General features: G+C 48.7%; 1 protein-coding gene across 2 annotated transcripts; it reads right to left on the bottom strand.

The window, feature by feature from the left end:
• Positions 1 to 696: 696 nt before the first annotated feature.
• bloc1s5 (biogenesis of lysosomal organelles complex-1, subunit 5, muted) lies at positions 697 to 13,448 on the bottom strand. Of its 2 annotated transcripts, none has more exons than XM_039754038.1 (5): positions 13,358 to 13,448; positions 10,321 to 10,403; positions 10,110 to 10,239; positions 6,982 to 7,040; positions 697 to 3,108 (listed from the first exon to the last, which is right to left on the bottom strand). In XM_039754038.1, the coding sequence occupies exons 1-5, from the start codon at positions 13,374 to 13,376 to the stop codon at positions 2,935 to 2,937; spliced, it is 465 nt and encodes a 154-aa protein (XP_039609972.1). In that variant the 5' UTR covers positions 13,377 to 13,448; the 3' UTR covers positions 697 to 2,934. The 2 variants fall into 2 exon arrangements, with proteins under 2 accessions (XP_039609972.1, XP_039609971.1); XM_039754037.1 differs by lacking the exon at positions 697 to 3,108 and adding an exon at positions 4,731 to 5,071.
• Between the last annotated feature and the right edge of the window lie 378 nt (positions 13,449 to 13,826).

Genomic DNA, 13,826 nt, shown 5'->3' with positions numbered 1-13,826 from the left:
GTTTATATTTAATGAGGTCCTGTCGGACTTCTCAAGCTCTGCCTGCTGTGCCCGTCCCATTTGTCACCATTTCATTTCCACCGTTCCCATCCCTAAAGCTCACCTCTGCTTTACTTCAGACACACAGGTAGGCCGCCGAGTGTCAGCTTCTGGTTTCAGCTCTCCGGTGGCTTCCCGTCAGGATTTCCGACATTTCACTCCAAATGCGGTGAGCCCCCCAGTTGTCGACTTCATCTCCGTTTCTCGGCAGTGATGTGTCTCTTGGATGGCAGAGGTTTCCCCGATTCTCCTCCTTATTGGGGTCCTAACCTTACCTGAGGCTGGACAAGCCTGCAGCTCTTTGGATGTTCCTGTGTGACGTCTTCACCGAGTCCTCACTGTGCCATTGGGGTCTTTTATCATCCCAGGTGGTCTCCATGTAGAGACAGCGGCTCTCACTATGGCGCCTCACAAGTGCCCGTGTTGCCTTTTCCTGATTGGTGCGCTTCATCTACTTTTTCCTGTCATTTTCTTTGACTGAGGAATGGCGTTCTTCTGGGAAGCTCGTGGTGCCCACTTTACTGCCAAGGCAAGGGTCAGTCAGTATTTGGCTGTTGGAGTCGAGTTCGGTATTCACATCGGTCAGCTGTTTGTTGGGGTAACTAAGGGGGCACTTACATTTTCACACAATGTAGGCCAGGCAATGCAGCTGTTGTATTACGTTAATCTATTTTTATTTACTGATTTTATTACATTGCAGCGCAGTTTAGAAATGGTGCTTTAGGGGTCCCCTTTGTCTAAAGACCTGGCGGGCCACTCGTCGTGACAAATACACTAAAACACAATTGGGTGGGCTGTTAAAAAGACAACGCAGTACTCGGAGTGAATACCAACCAGGCTTACACATTTACAGGACAACTAGTGGTGCCACCCGTCTGGTCTGCCAGGCAGAATGTGTCAGTGCATTACACATGTTTATGATGTGCCACCTGTTGGAATGGCAGAGGCATAGCAGCCGGACAGACACCAAGGTGGATTCTTCTAAAACTTTCCTCTACCAATGCCACATGGACCCAGCAGGAGATTACTGAGTGTGTTCTGCCGCGTGCAGCTCCTCAAACAGCTTTTTGTGTCACCGTTGCGATTCCCGTCACTATTTGTGGCACTGGCGCCCTCTGCTGGCCACACATTTCTTTTTCTTGTCGAGTCCATACACTGCTGTATGTAATGAGACAATGAGACGTGACCTGCCAGTTGGCACTGCCATTTGTTATTCAATTGTGTGAATTAAAAGTCATTCCTGTCACTTCTGCAGGGTCCGGTGAAATTCTTACTTGCGTCTGCTGATCGGCACACAACACGTCGCCCTCTCTGGGGTGTCACTAGTGACCGGCTGTTAAAGGCGCCATATAACCGATGTGATTGGCTCTCCCTTGCATGGCTAACCAGAACCACAAGTTCAGCTTCTTACGTTTTACACAAATTCTAAAATACCTGATTTTGTCTTAACAGCAGCAAGCGGTCGCATTGTTTGCCGGCACTTGGCACCCGCCCTCTCTGTGGGTGAAGTTCACTCCTCGTCACTGCCCGCGGCTTTCGAATGTCCCGTTGAGAGGCACCGGTCGGTCGATTGGTGACGCTGATGGCCTTCACACAGACAGGCAGGGGGTGCCAAACGGGCCTTTAATTTGGGTATTTTGTGTCTTTCCGTCTTTGGCTCATTCGATGGCCACACATCGAGGTACCTGCGGGGTCGTTGGCGCCACTTGATCTGCCCTCTATAAAACTGGGGATGTGGCGGCACAGCGGGCAAGTGGCATGATATGGGCGACCGTAAAAGTAAAAAAAAAAAAAGTTACTGTGTGAATGAATGAAAGAAGAAGGAAAAACTGGCAAGATGGCATGTGGACCACCTGAGACAACGCAGCAGAAAACCATCCGACATCAATGCCAACTCGTTCTGGTCTGGCAAACCCCAGAGAAGGGTGGTAGTGTGAGCCACCCAGCACCACCCCATCTGCTGTCCCCTCTCTACCAGTCATTTACATCGAGTCGGGCACAGCGACAGCAACTAAAATCAGTGTAACGGACCACCCAGCCAGACCAGAGGGGCTCCTCCGTCACCTACATGCCTTTGCACGCAGCTCCACGTGAGTGGTGCCACCTTTGGCACTGCCCGCTCCCCTCCGATTGTTGCATTTGATTAATCGAATTTAAATTTCAGCCTTGTATTTCGTAGCAGTCCAGGTTTGCACTTCTAGGTGACGAAGACATGAATCCTGGACGGGGTTGTCAGGCGCGGCGCGGTGCCACGTCACGCTGCCAGTGAACAGACACACACATTTAGGGGTTCACTCGAGTGATTCAATATGGCGGGGCCACCAGACGTCACCTAAAAGCCCCACTGCGGTCACAGCCACAGACCTGCACTCTCCATCGGGTGGCACGCTGAAGAAGTTTGGGTCGTCATTTTGAACTACAAGGAGCCACACGTCAGCCGTAATTAACAACGGGACAACAACTGTGCCACTCTGACGTGCCCTGAACTGGAATCCTCCATCTGTTGAGCCACCTTCAGAATATCAGGGCCGAGTTCGTAAAGTGGCATTAAAGGACGTCGTCTACTAAGACCCGCCACTCCATTCTGCCATCGCTGCCCTTCTTCAGTTAAGAAACGACATGCGGTGGCTGACCCTGAGCTGCAGTGACGGGCAGTGAACACACCGAGATGGCACACAACATGGCTGACATGTCGTCACTTCTGGCACCGTGATCTGCGTTTATCTGGAGCTCGCCATTGCTGCGGGTCTGCGCCACACTCTGCCATCATACCTCAGTCCTCTCTTTATTGGCATCCTGTATCCACCGGGTACATTTTTAGGCTTCCTCTCCTCACTGTCACCTAACAAATCAGTGCTGCACTGGAGTGACGTCTCGGCGGTGACAGTTCAGAGATCAGAAGGTGGTGAACTTGGCCAAGTCCCTCTCCAGCTCGCCATAGTGGGCACTGAGCCGGGTCACGGCCTTGGCGTGCTCCTCGTCGACCTCCTCCTTCCTGCGCGTCTGCTCCTTCATGAATTCCTCCCATTCGCTTTGGTACTTCTCTCTGCTGGCCGGCGGACTGTCACTCTGCACAGAAAGAAACAACTCCATTATACGTGACAGCGGTGACAGCAAACGGTCACAAACAGAGGAGGAGGCGGCAGAGCTGGGGTGTCCAACTCGGGTCCCAGGGGGCTGCAGGCTTTCAGTCAGCCAGTTTCTTGGGCCCAAAATGACAATTCTTGTATCTGCGACTCACCCGTTGTTGGCAGTGATGACAAAGGACGATGGGATTTGAGAAATGAGTGAATTCATCGATTTTAAGATGAAGTTCATGATGTTCTACTTTAATGACAAAATAAACAACGTGATTAAAGTGGAAATGTCGAGACTGAAGTTGACATTTTGTGATTTTCCCCCACTGTGTCCCTATTTTTTTTTTTCTGTACCCTAATAAGCTGTCATGTGACACTCAGACGGCGACTTTGATACGTGACAACTTCTTTTTTATTTTGGGCACTGTGCGACTTTGTGAACTTGAGCTTTCGAGTTTCTTCGACACGCCATGTCACTCGATCGACTTCCTTTTCTTGATTATTCCACTCTTTAGACCAACTAATAGTTCGGTTTTTGTTTGCCTCCACTTGGTATTCGCTGAAATTCTTCTGTCCCAACCCAACCCCCCCGATGTTCGCGTTGTCATTTCCCAGAAGGCTGAGCTTAAGGGCTGTTTATATTGATTTGCATATTCAAAGAGTTCTGGGAGGAGTTGGGGCGGGGCTGCAGGCGCGTGCACGACTGTTACTTTTCATGCTGACTGGGAGTTATGGGGCAGAACGACGTGGAAGTTGGCAAACGCACAGATTTTTTTGTGCGTAAGCATATTTCCGCTTTTGACCGTAGTTGTAGTGCGAGTTCTACGCACGGCGTTACGCATGACGCGTGTTTCGGCCAAACCTGTCCCCCGTCTGCTAACAGATGGCCAGCGAAACACTCGACTCAATGTGTGCAAAAGACTTGAAGATGGAGCTGGGAAGTGACCCGGACTTCCTGTCCTGGGTCATAGGAGGCGACGAGAGTTGGTGTTACGGGTACGACCCTGAAACGAAACAAGAAGAATCCTCATTCACCAAGGCCCAAAAAAAGCCAGACAGGTGAGACCGAACGTGAAAACGACACTGATTTGTTTCTTTGACATTCGAGGCATCGTGCACAAGGAATTCGTTCCAAGGGGTCAGACGGTCAACCAAGACTGCTATCTGAGGGTCTTAAGACGGCTGACAGAGAGTACGGAGGACAAGGCCGGAATCGTGGCAGGTGGGCAAATGGCTCCTTCACCATGACAATGCCCTGGCAGCACACACAGCGTTGCAAATTCGCCAATTTTTGACCAGTCAGGGCATGACACTCATGTCCCCCTTGGGCCCCCGTGACTTTTTCTTGTTCCCCAGAATGAAAGGGGACTTGAAAGGGCGCCGATTGAAGAGAGTGGAGGGCGTGATCGCTGCTTCGACGACGGCGTTAAATAGCATCCCAGTTGAGGAATAGGAGTTTGGACAAGTGGGGAGACTTTGAAGGGGTCTTGTACATTTTTTGAAATAGCCATCCATTACCCAACCCGCTAGATCCTGACTACAGGGTCACGGGGGGTCTGCTGGAGCCAACACAGGGCGCAAGGCAGGAAACAAAGCCCGGGCAGGGCGCCAGCCCACCACAATGTTTAGAAATATTTTAAATGAAATGCTTTTTTTTTTTGGGGTCCCCCCTCGTTTGTGTTTTTAAGGGTCGTTTAACTTTTGCTTTGCAGCCATGGAGGTGCTGCATGTCAGGTCCGCTGGGCTCATTGCACATGAAGCCGGCTGCGCGATTCTCCTCCTTCTGGCTCCATCCACACTGGCGGTGCACAACCCAACATGACGCCCGCTGTGTGGCACTGACTTGAACTCTTCACCCATCTTAACTGCCAGTGTCTGATAACCAACGCTGGTTTAGGTGAATGGATGCGTGTTGTTATCTCACCCAAATGGCCTCGCTGTTTATCGCTCCGCTCCTGCAGGAAAACAGTGGCAGAGAAGTGGGAGAAGACCGTGAGCTGTGGTCCCAGCAGCGTGCAGCCCACCAGTGCCGAGTGTTCAGGTCAATAAACTTTCTTACTTTTATTCCATGTTAGTGTTCCCTAATTCTAGTTTCTTATTTATTGTGTCTTTTTTCATCATGTAAAGCACTTTGGATAAAAATGTGCTCTAGAAATAAATGTTGTTACGTTTACCAATAAAAGAGAAGCTACGAGGCTAGTATAGCGCCTTTCATGGAATGTGTTGACATGTTGTCATGGAGAGCGGCGATCCCATCAATCCTGGCATCATTGGAGACCAACAATGAACAGCGGCAAACCAAATCAAAACCTCCATAAAAAATTCCCAAATTCCTTGTATCACATAAACCCCACGTCAGGGATGCAGCCGGACACGTGTAACATCCCAGACACTTGCATTCTGTCTAAAATATTGTTAACCAAACGTCACGCATGGCAGAAAGGCGCACACAAATGACGTTATGGAGTTTAGGAACACTGGGCACCACCGGGCAGAGCAGCTCTGAATTGGCCCTCTGCTCGCTAAGGCGCCTCAATGCCTGGCCGACTTCCACCTCGCGTTTCTTTAACCCTTAACTCCCTAGTCGCCTGCCTCTCTCAGATGGCGCCCGGCAGTGCCGATATGGTGCGAGATATCAAAGTGGCCAATGAGTGAGCAGGAGAGGCGGGCGTTTGATTTGAAAGCTCGATGCTATTGGTGTGCACTTCTCTGTCCCACATTACAGGATACTGCAGAAGGGCTTCACGTAAGAAGCTCTGAGCCCAAACCGTTTTGCGTCTGAGGCGTTGCGAGTCTACGACGGGACACGTGGCACTTGGTTGAGCTTTCTTGGGTTGGACGTGGCTTACTGCGGTTCAAGGTGGGTCTCCTCCTAAGCCTCTTGTGATCTCTGTGTGCAATGAAAACACGGGATTACAATTTTCTTCCCTCAGCCAACACTACAAACAGGCAGGGCAAGTAATAGAAAAAAAAACCCCAAATCTTATCTAGAAGTAGATCATCCCTTTAATTAGTAACCAGTTACTGCTGCTAATGGGACAGAATTAATCCTCCTTCATTTTAATTGACTTCCTTTTTAAGATTCCAAACCTCTGCACCTCCTTAACGTTTGGCTGGTGGTTAAGAAATTAAGGGAACACTTAAGGGTTCGGAATCAAAAAAAGCAAAACTCCGTCAACTGCCCTAACTTGTCACCAACTAAAGTAGCCGAACAAAGTGGCCTGCCTGACCCTCCTGATCCTGACTGGCTTGCCAGCCTCCATCAATTTGAAACCAATTACAAGGTGGTGGGTGACAGCATCAGGTGCCACACGTGAATCAATCCAGGGGAGGGTGAAGACCAAACCTGACCCGACACTCCCAGAGACCCCGCGAGGGCCCAATACAGACATGGCAGCCGACTAAACACGCACATCTCTTGGGACGTGAAAGGAGAACCAGAGACCCTACAAAAAATCTGCAATCACGGAAAGGAGAATTTGAAAATTCCACAGCGAAAGCGACCAGGCTGGGAATGAACCCTAGAACTCTGAGGCCCCTTGGGGGTGCAGTGCTGCGCCAAAAAAAGTCAAATGTTTCTGAAAAATGTGTGTCAAATAAAATAGAAACCAAAACCATGCAAAATCGGACAAGTACGGAGTCTGAACTGGGCTGTGGGTAACATGAAATCACCCCGGCAGTGGACAGTACGCCACACCATGTCAATGACATCGAGATCCTCCATTAGGAGCTTAGGAAAGGTAATATTAGGCTGAACTCGGGCTCTTCAAGACCAAGGAAAGGTTAAGACACTGCATGGATGGAAGGAAAACGGAATTAGGAAACGAAGAAGAAGTGACTGTACATCAGTGACGTGTGCCGATACCTGCTCTTTGACCGAGTCCCTCTGGAGGATCCTCTGAGTCATGTGATTGGCGGCTTCAACTGAAAAGAAATCAAAATCAAAGTTACATCATGTGCTTCAGTGGAGGAAAGTCATCTCTTAAAGATGTGAACACACAACTGAATACTTCAGAGGAGAACAGAATAACAGCCTGGAGGACCCTGGTGCTACAGACAGACAGACAGACAGACTCTCTCTGCATTCCATCATTCAGAATATATATATATATATATATATATATAAGTGCATCCTGATAAATTACAATATCATCGTCAAGTTCATTTACTTCAGTAACCCAATTCAAAAAGTGAAACTCGTATATCCTCCAGATTCATTACACACACAGTGATCCATTTCAAGCGTTTGTTTCTTTTCATTTTGCTGATTGAGGCCTACAGGTAATGAAAACTCCAAATTCAGTATCTCAGAAAATTAGAATATTACAGAAGACCAATAAAAAACAAAATGCTGGCCTTCTGAAAAGTCTGTTCATGTCTGCGTCAATGCGGCATGGCATGGGGACGATCAGCCTGTGGCACTGCTGACAATTCTCTATGGGGTTAAGGTCAGACGAGTCTGCTGGCCAATCAAGCCCAGTGACACCATGGTCATTACGCCAGGTATTGGTACTTTTGGCAATGTGGGCAGGTGCCAAGTCCTGCTGGAATATGAAATCAGCATAAAGCTCGTCAGAAGAGGGAATCATGAAGTGCTCCAAGATGTCCTGGTAGACGGCCACACTGACTTTGGACCAACACCAGCAGATGACAGGGCTCCCCAAATCATCACTGACTGTGGAAACTTCACACTGGACCTCAAGGAACTTGGGACTCTGTGCCTCTCCCGACTCTGGGACCTTGAGTTCCAAATGGATCTGAAAAGAGGACTTCGGGCCACTCAGCTGTTAACAGTCCAGTCCGTTTTCTCCTTAGCCCAGGTGAGGCGCTGCTGACGTTGCCTCTGGTTGACACCAGGCATGCTGTGACAGTTGTAGCCCATGTCCCCGATACACGTCTGTGAGTGTGGTGGCTCTTGAAGCACCGACTCCGGCCGCAGACCCCCAAATTCTGCACAATCCTCTCAAGGCTGCGCTTATCCCTGTTGCTTGTCCACCTTTTTCTGCTGTCACATGTTCTCCTTCACAGTCCAACTGCACTCGAGCCTGCTCTCACTCACTCGCTCCCCTTCGCTCTCGCGCCGGCTTTCTCCGCTCTGCTTCCCAGCAACCTCCGTCTTTTCCTTCTTTTTCTTCCTCTTCCCTAAACCGCCTCGTGCTTCTATTTAATTAAGAGGACGTGGCTGTCGTGGCCAATCAGTAGCCCCCAGAAAACAATCACGGACGCGGATGATTTCTCACCTGTGCACTAGGCGATAAACGCCCACACCACGAATCACCCTGAGACCCTCTTCAGCCAGCTCACCCCCTTATTTACTTAAAACTGGCCTTTGACGAGAGCTGTGGACCCGCTAGACCACAGTATGTATATGTACAGTATATTTATACACACACTGTACACACTCACAGTGGGTTCACACACAGGGTGATTCAGACCCCTTCACTTTATCCACACTTCACTGTGCTGTCAATTTAATTTTAAAGAAGAATCTGAAAATTCCACACTCAATAACCCGCAATGTCAAAGTGACAACAGGCTTACAGGATGGTCTGCAAATTCATTAAAACTCAGAAAGTGAAATCTCTCCTTCCAGTACGTTCTCGGACCCTTTGCTGTGGCTCTCCACTTTGTTTGCTTTCGTTCTCATGGTGATGTTTCTGGAACTTGACTGGAGTTCACCTGTGACAAGCTGAACTTGTTTAGAAAGCCCCCCCCACCCAACGTACCTGTGTACAGGAGGTCCCACAATTCACACGGCATGACAGGACAAAAACCAAGCCATGACGTCCAATGAACTCTCTGTAGACCTTCGTGATCAAATTGTGGTGAGGCCTGAATCAGGCCAAGGGGATCAAACCATGTGGAAAGCTCATGAGCCACAGTGGCCACCATAACTGAGAGATGACAGACTCCTCAGGAGGACTTTGGGCAGGGAGGTGACTCCAACAGAGCTTCAGAAATCCTCTGCTGAGATCATCTTAGCAGCACTCCATTAATCGGGGCTTTATGGTCAAGTGAAGAGATGGAGGCCACTCCCGAATAAGAGACATCTGACAGCATGAGGGAAAGGACTCTCTAGTCCAATGAGGCCGAAATCGAGCTCTGTGGGCCGAAGACCAAGCAAGATGCCTGGTAGAGACCAGGCACTGCTCACCACCTGCTCAATGCCAACCTTGCAATGAATCACAGTGGCAGCAGCATCATGTCATGCTTTGTGAGTGTTTCTTAACAGCAGTGAGAGGGAGATTGGTCGGAACTGGCGGAAAGATGAATGCCACCTAATACAGAGAGGTCCTTGTAAAAAAAAAAAAAACCTGCTCCAGAGTACACGTCACCTCAGACTGTGACGATGGTTCAATAACAAAGTCTGCAGCCAAGACAAGCGCTAGAGTGGCTTTGGGACAAATCTCCAAGTGTCCTTGAGGGGCCCAGCCAAAGCCCCCCACAGAGCAGAGACCTGATGATGGCATTTTACAGAAGCTTCCCATCCAGTCGATCCGAGCTGGAGAGGATCTGCCAAGGAGAAGGACATAAACTTCCTAAATCGAGGGGTGCAATGCTTGTAGAGACTTGAACACCACGATTGGTGGTGCAGCCGCTGCTAAAGTGGGTCCTACAAAGCACCGAGTTAAGGGCCTGCATACCTGGACAAATGAGAGATTTCGGTTTTTAACAAATGTGCAAACCTTTAATGCTTTTACTTGGTCCTTATGGATTATTTAAGTGCAGAAATATTACAATGTCAAAAGAAATCTGTAATACAAGGGTCTGAATCCTCCGAGTTTACTGTACGTACACACAGTCAAGAATGTGCAGCCCACCTCACGAAACAGCTACCATTCACTGCAGGATTACACAGCCATTAGCGTGGATCTCACAAAAGATCCACCCACACTTGCACTAAAGGAGACCCCTGAACTCGACATGTCAAACACTCAGCCACTGCACCGGACTTACTTTAAAGAAGACCCCTTTAGTCGCCGGCATACTCACGTCTCATTAAAATCGCACTGGTGCTGCTCTGCATGCTGTCCTGTAGCTCAGGGACGCCTCGGCCGTGGACTTCACTAATCATGCTGTTCACGTTGTCCAGCAGCCGCTTCTCCCGCAGGCCTCGCTTCTCCTATGAAAATGGAAACTGTTAAAGGCTGCACACCGGTGAGCGAGGACTGCAGAGCCGCCATGTTTAACAGAAATCACAAACCTCAAATTCTCTTACGAAGTAGCGAATCTCCCCTTGGAGGACCGGCTTGTGATCAAACAGCCTGGACTGAATGTCCCCAACATCTACAGAAACACAAGAGGGATTTGAATAAATGACACAAATCAGCCACACAGAGCCACTCAGGCAGGTGGGATCTGCAGTGTAAAAGTAAAACGTGTATATGTGGTATAGCGGGTCCACAGCTCACTGAGCAAAGGCCATTTTTAAATAATCACCGCACCCGAGGCGGCTTCGTGAGGGGGGCGATGTTGTAGCATTAGCCGCGGGGCAGTCGTCGATGTGGGCGTTTCTCACCGTGTGCACAGGTGAGGAACTGCCCACATTCGTGATTGCTCCCGTGGCTAATGCTACAGCTGTGATGGCCCCTCACGTTATAAAAAGAAGCGCAAGTCGGTTGAAAGCAGGTGAAAAAGAAACAATCGGAGAGGGAAAGGCAAGGAAAGAGGTTACCGGGAGCAGATGAGGAGGCAGGTCGGTGAGAGAGCGAGAGAGCGAGCGAACGAACGAGCGCTCACGGGCAGCTGCGAGGGCCTGGGGTGTTGGGCCTACACCCAGGCGTTTGAGTTGGATGTCGCTCCCGCTGAGCGATTAGGTAGCGGGAGTGACCAGGGAAGGCGACTGGCCGCAGAGAGGCCGCGGAAAGGAGACTTGGTGGTTGGAATCCCCAACGTGGGCGACCTGGCCGTTGGTGGAAACCAAGTTCTCCGAGGCTGGGATGAGTGCCATACCGGAGCCAGGGATCGGGAGGTCTCCAGTCTCGAATGTGTGTTGTAGGAGGGCAGCTGCATAGAAAGTGTGGCTCCTCTGTTGCGAAGCCTGGACTGGGAGATGCAGGGGAGTCACATGTTAAAAGAAGCACCGAGTTTGTTTGTTGTTTTAGGACTGCTTCCTAAAGAAGATTTCTAACCTCTCGTTTTAAAGGATTGTTTTGTCTCTTCCAATGGTTTTAACCTCCACTTTCACTTCTGTTTTATTGGATTATTTATTGAATGAACTGCACTATTTATTGGAACACTGTTTGGTTTTGATGGACAATTTTAAATAAAAGCCCTATTCACTTTTTGCACCACCCCTTGCTCAATTGTTTGTTTGCCTCCATTGACTCGCTCTCTCGGTTTCATTATCGACGGTGTTGGGTTCAAGGGTTCCCAAAATCAGATGGGAGTGTGGAGCCAGAACCCACATCGTCACAGTACCGCTTTAGGAAACTGGTTTAAAAAAGAAACCATTCTTTTCTGTACATAATGTGCTAACATTTTGTGTCTTTGTCACAAGTTATTCTGCGTTTTGACGTAACCACATGGAATGCATCCCTGGGCAGCGTGGGAGTGCGGTGGTCAGCCCTGCCACCTCATGGAATGCCACACCCGTGAGGAGTTTGTGTGTTCGGCCAGGGTGCCCCACAGGAACTCCAGTCGTCCTCCCACATCCACGGGTTAACTGGCATTTCCAGTGAACGGGCTCTGTGATGGACTGGTGCCAAGGTCTTTGGGTTTGGTGAAGACTTGCAAACACATCTGAACATAAAACACAAAACGTGCAAAACTGGGCATGCAAGTGAAACCAGGCAATGTGACTTCATGTTGGCGTAATAGCCAGCCAGCATCTTAAAGGTCACGTCTTTGTGTGTTTACAGCATGGAACACGGGAGATGACCCCTTTAACGGAATTACCCAGAGTGCTGTGCGGCTCAGTCTGATCGGTGCCACAAGGCAGAAAGACACACAGCACCACACTGGGCACGACAAATCCTGACGTGAAGGGCGCTGCTGCCCAGGCCCTCCTTTGAGTCCCCAGCAGTCTCAGTTTTTCTATGGGATTAATAAAGTTTATCTAATCTAAAAATGGACTGAAGGGGAAAAAAAAACATACAGTCAGATAAATAAAGTGAGTACAACTTCATTTAAAGAGATACTTCCATTAACTCCAGAGACAATCCTAAAAATAAATGCTGTTCATCGAAACAACACACAGTGGGCATCTGGGGGAAAAAAAAGAACACAAAAGGGACAACAAAGTATCTGAACAGGCCATGAATGGTAGGCAAGTGAATTTTTTTAAAGAACTGGGAGCAATACAAAGCTAATCAATAGGACTGCTGTACTGCAGCAAGGCATCACAAAGCCATGGGAGGCTGGCAAGCATTTTTGATTAATTCATTAATTACCATAAAGGTACTTTATTTTACAGATGAGGCTACTTAAACCAGATATCAAATAATAATCTGGGCAGCAGACACATCACTTAAAGACAGTCCAGTAAAATGACAAACCGCTTGTCCACCTTAATAAAACGGCAAGTGTCTCTGTCGTTCCAACAGATGGCGCATCACCAACATTTTAAGCAATGCACCTGATTACAACTAATGTTGGGGAGGCGCCCATCTGATGGTGCAGTTCATTAATACACACATTTCTAAATGTATTCCAGCAGATGGTGCACAGGACATGTTTAAGCAGAAGTATAAAGTGATTACTTTGACTTCAAGTCATGACAGATGGGTAGCACAGCCAGTTTACAGCTTAACCAGACTCTGGCCTCGTCACATTTTTTTTAAGCAGATATGTCTGCGACAACTCCATAAAGTAGAATTGTGTGCTTAACGTAACGTTCTTCATGGGACTTTAGGCTGCTTTTAAATAAAGGCTTAAACGTTTAAAAAAAACAACAACATCGTTTTTCCAGCATGATAACCGAAAACAAAACACTGAACCTGGGCATTCAAACAGCGTCTGAAAAATGTTAATATATTTTTTATAACCTGCATCATTGTTATGCCACATGCATTATGAATGAGTACGCGAATTGAGCGTATTGGCCGTGCCAAGACAGAGTGCCTGTTGGCGGAGATTTGATCACGCGAACACAACGAGGTAGGAAGACGAGGCGTCACGAGTGGAAACACCGAGGACTCTCTTGGCTCACGAACGCGGTAAAAATCACGGAAAGAAAAGCGAAACGAGACAACGAACAAGCTTCCCGTGTCTCGACGACTGACAGTAATTAGAAAAGGCACCTTTAGCGATTCTGTCCATGGCGTTAAATCACTCGCCACTCCACCTCTCCACTCCTCCAGACGCTTCCTGAACTGCTGGGCGACTGCGCCAATCCCGCCCCGCATCGCATCGCCCCGCCCCCTGTTTCCGGAGTTGAACGAGCGACCAAAACAGGCTCAACGATCTTTTACTGCCATCTGCAGGTCAGGGGGTTTCGTTACGGCGGCTTCACTGGAAAGCAGAGAATTTAAATCGGCAAGTTCAATGAAAGTGGTTTGATGGCAACAAAAAATATTTGTAAATGTTGTAAATGTACATGTTTATATACGTAGAACTAAACAACTGAACGCATTTTAGTCAACAGCAAAGGGCCGCTGAAACAGGCACCAATAGATTCACGGACAGCTTCCATTCACAGGCGGTAAGATAACGGGACACTCAATCGTGTCTGTGTGTGTGTGTCTGGAAATCTATCTTTCTATCTATCTA

The sequence above is a fragment of the Polypterus senegalus genome, chromosome 5 (genome assembly GCF_016835505.1).
Source record: "Polypterus senegalus isolate Bchr_013 chromosome 5, ASM1683550v1, whole genome shotgun sequence".
NCBI lineage: Eukaryota > Metazoa > Chordata > Cladistia > Polypteriformes > Polypteridae > Polypterus > Polypterus senegalus.
The sequence above is the reverse complement of the archived record's forward strand: the minus strand, read 5'-3'. Positions and strand labels throughout refer to the sequence as shown.

What these genes read in the sequence shown, in the direction of transcription:
- bloc1s5 (XM_039754037.1), bottom strand. An exon ending in ACTTCGTAAGAGAATTTGAG is followed by an intron (nt 10,240 to 10,320) that starts GTTTGTGATTTC and finishes CCATTTTCATAG; the next exon opens with GAGAAGCGAGGCCTGCGGGA. An exon ending in CAGTGCGATTTTAATGAGAC is followed by an intron (nt 7,041 to 10,109) that starts GTGAGTATGCCG and finishes ATTTCTTTTCAG; the next exon opens with TTGAAGCCGCCAATCACATG.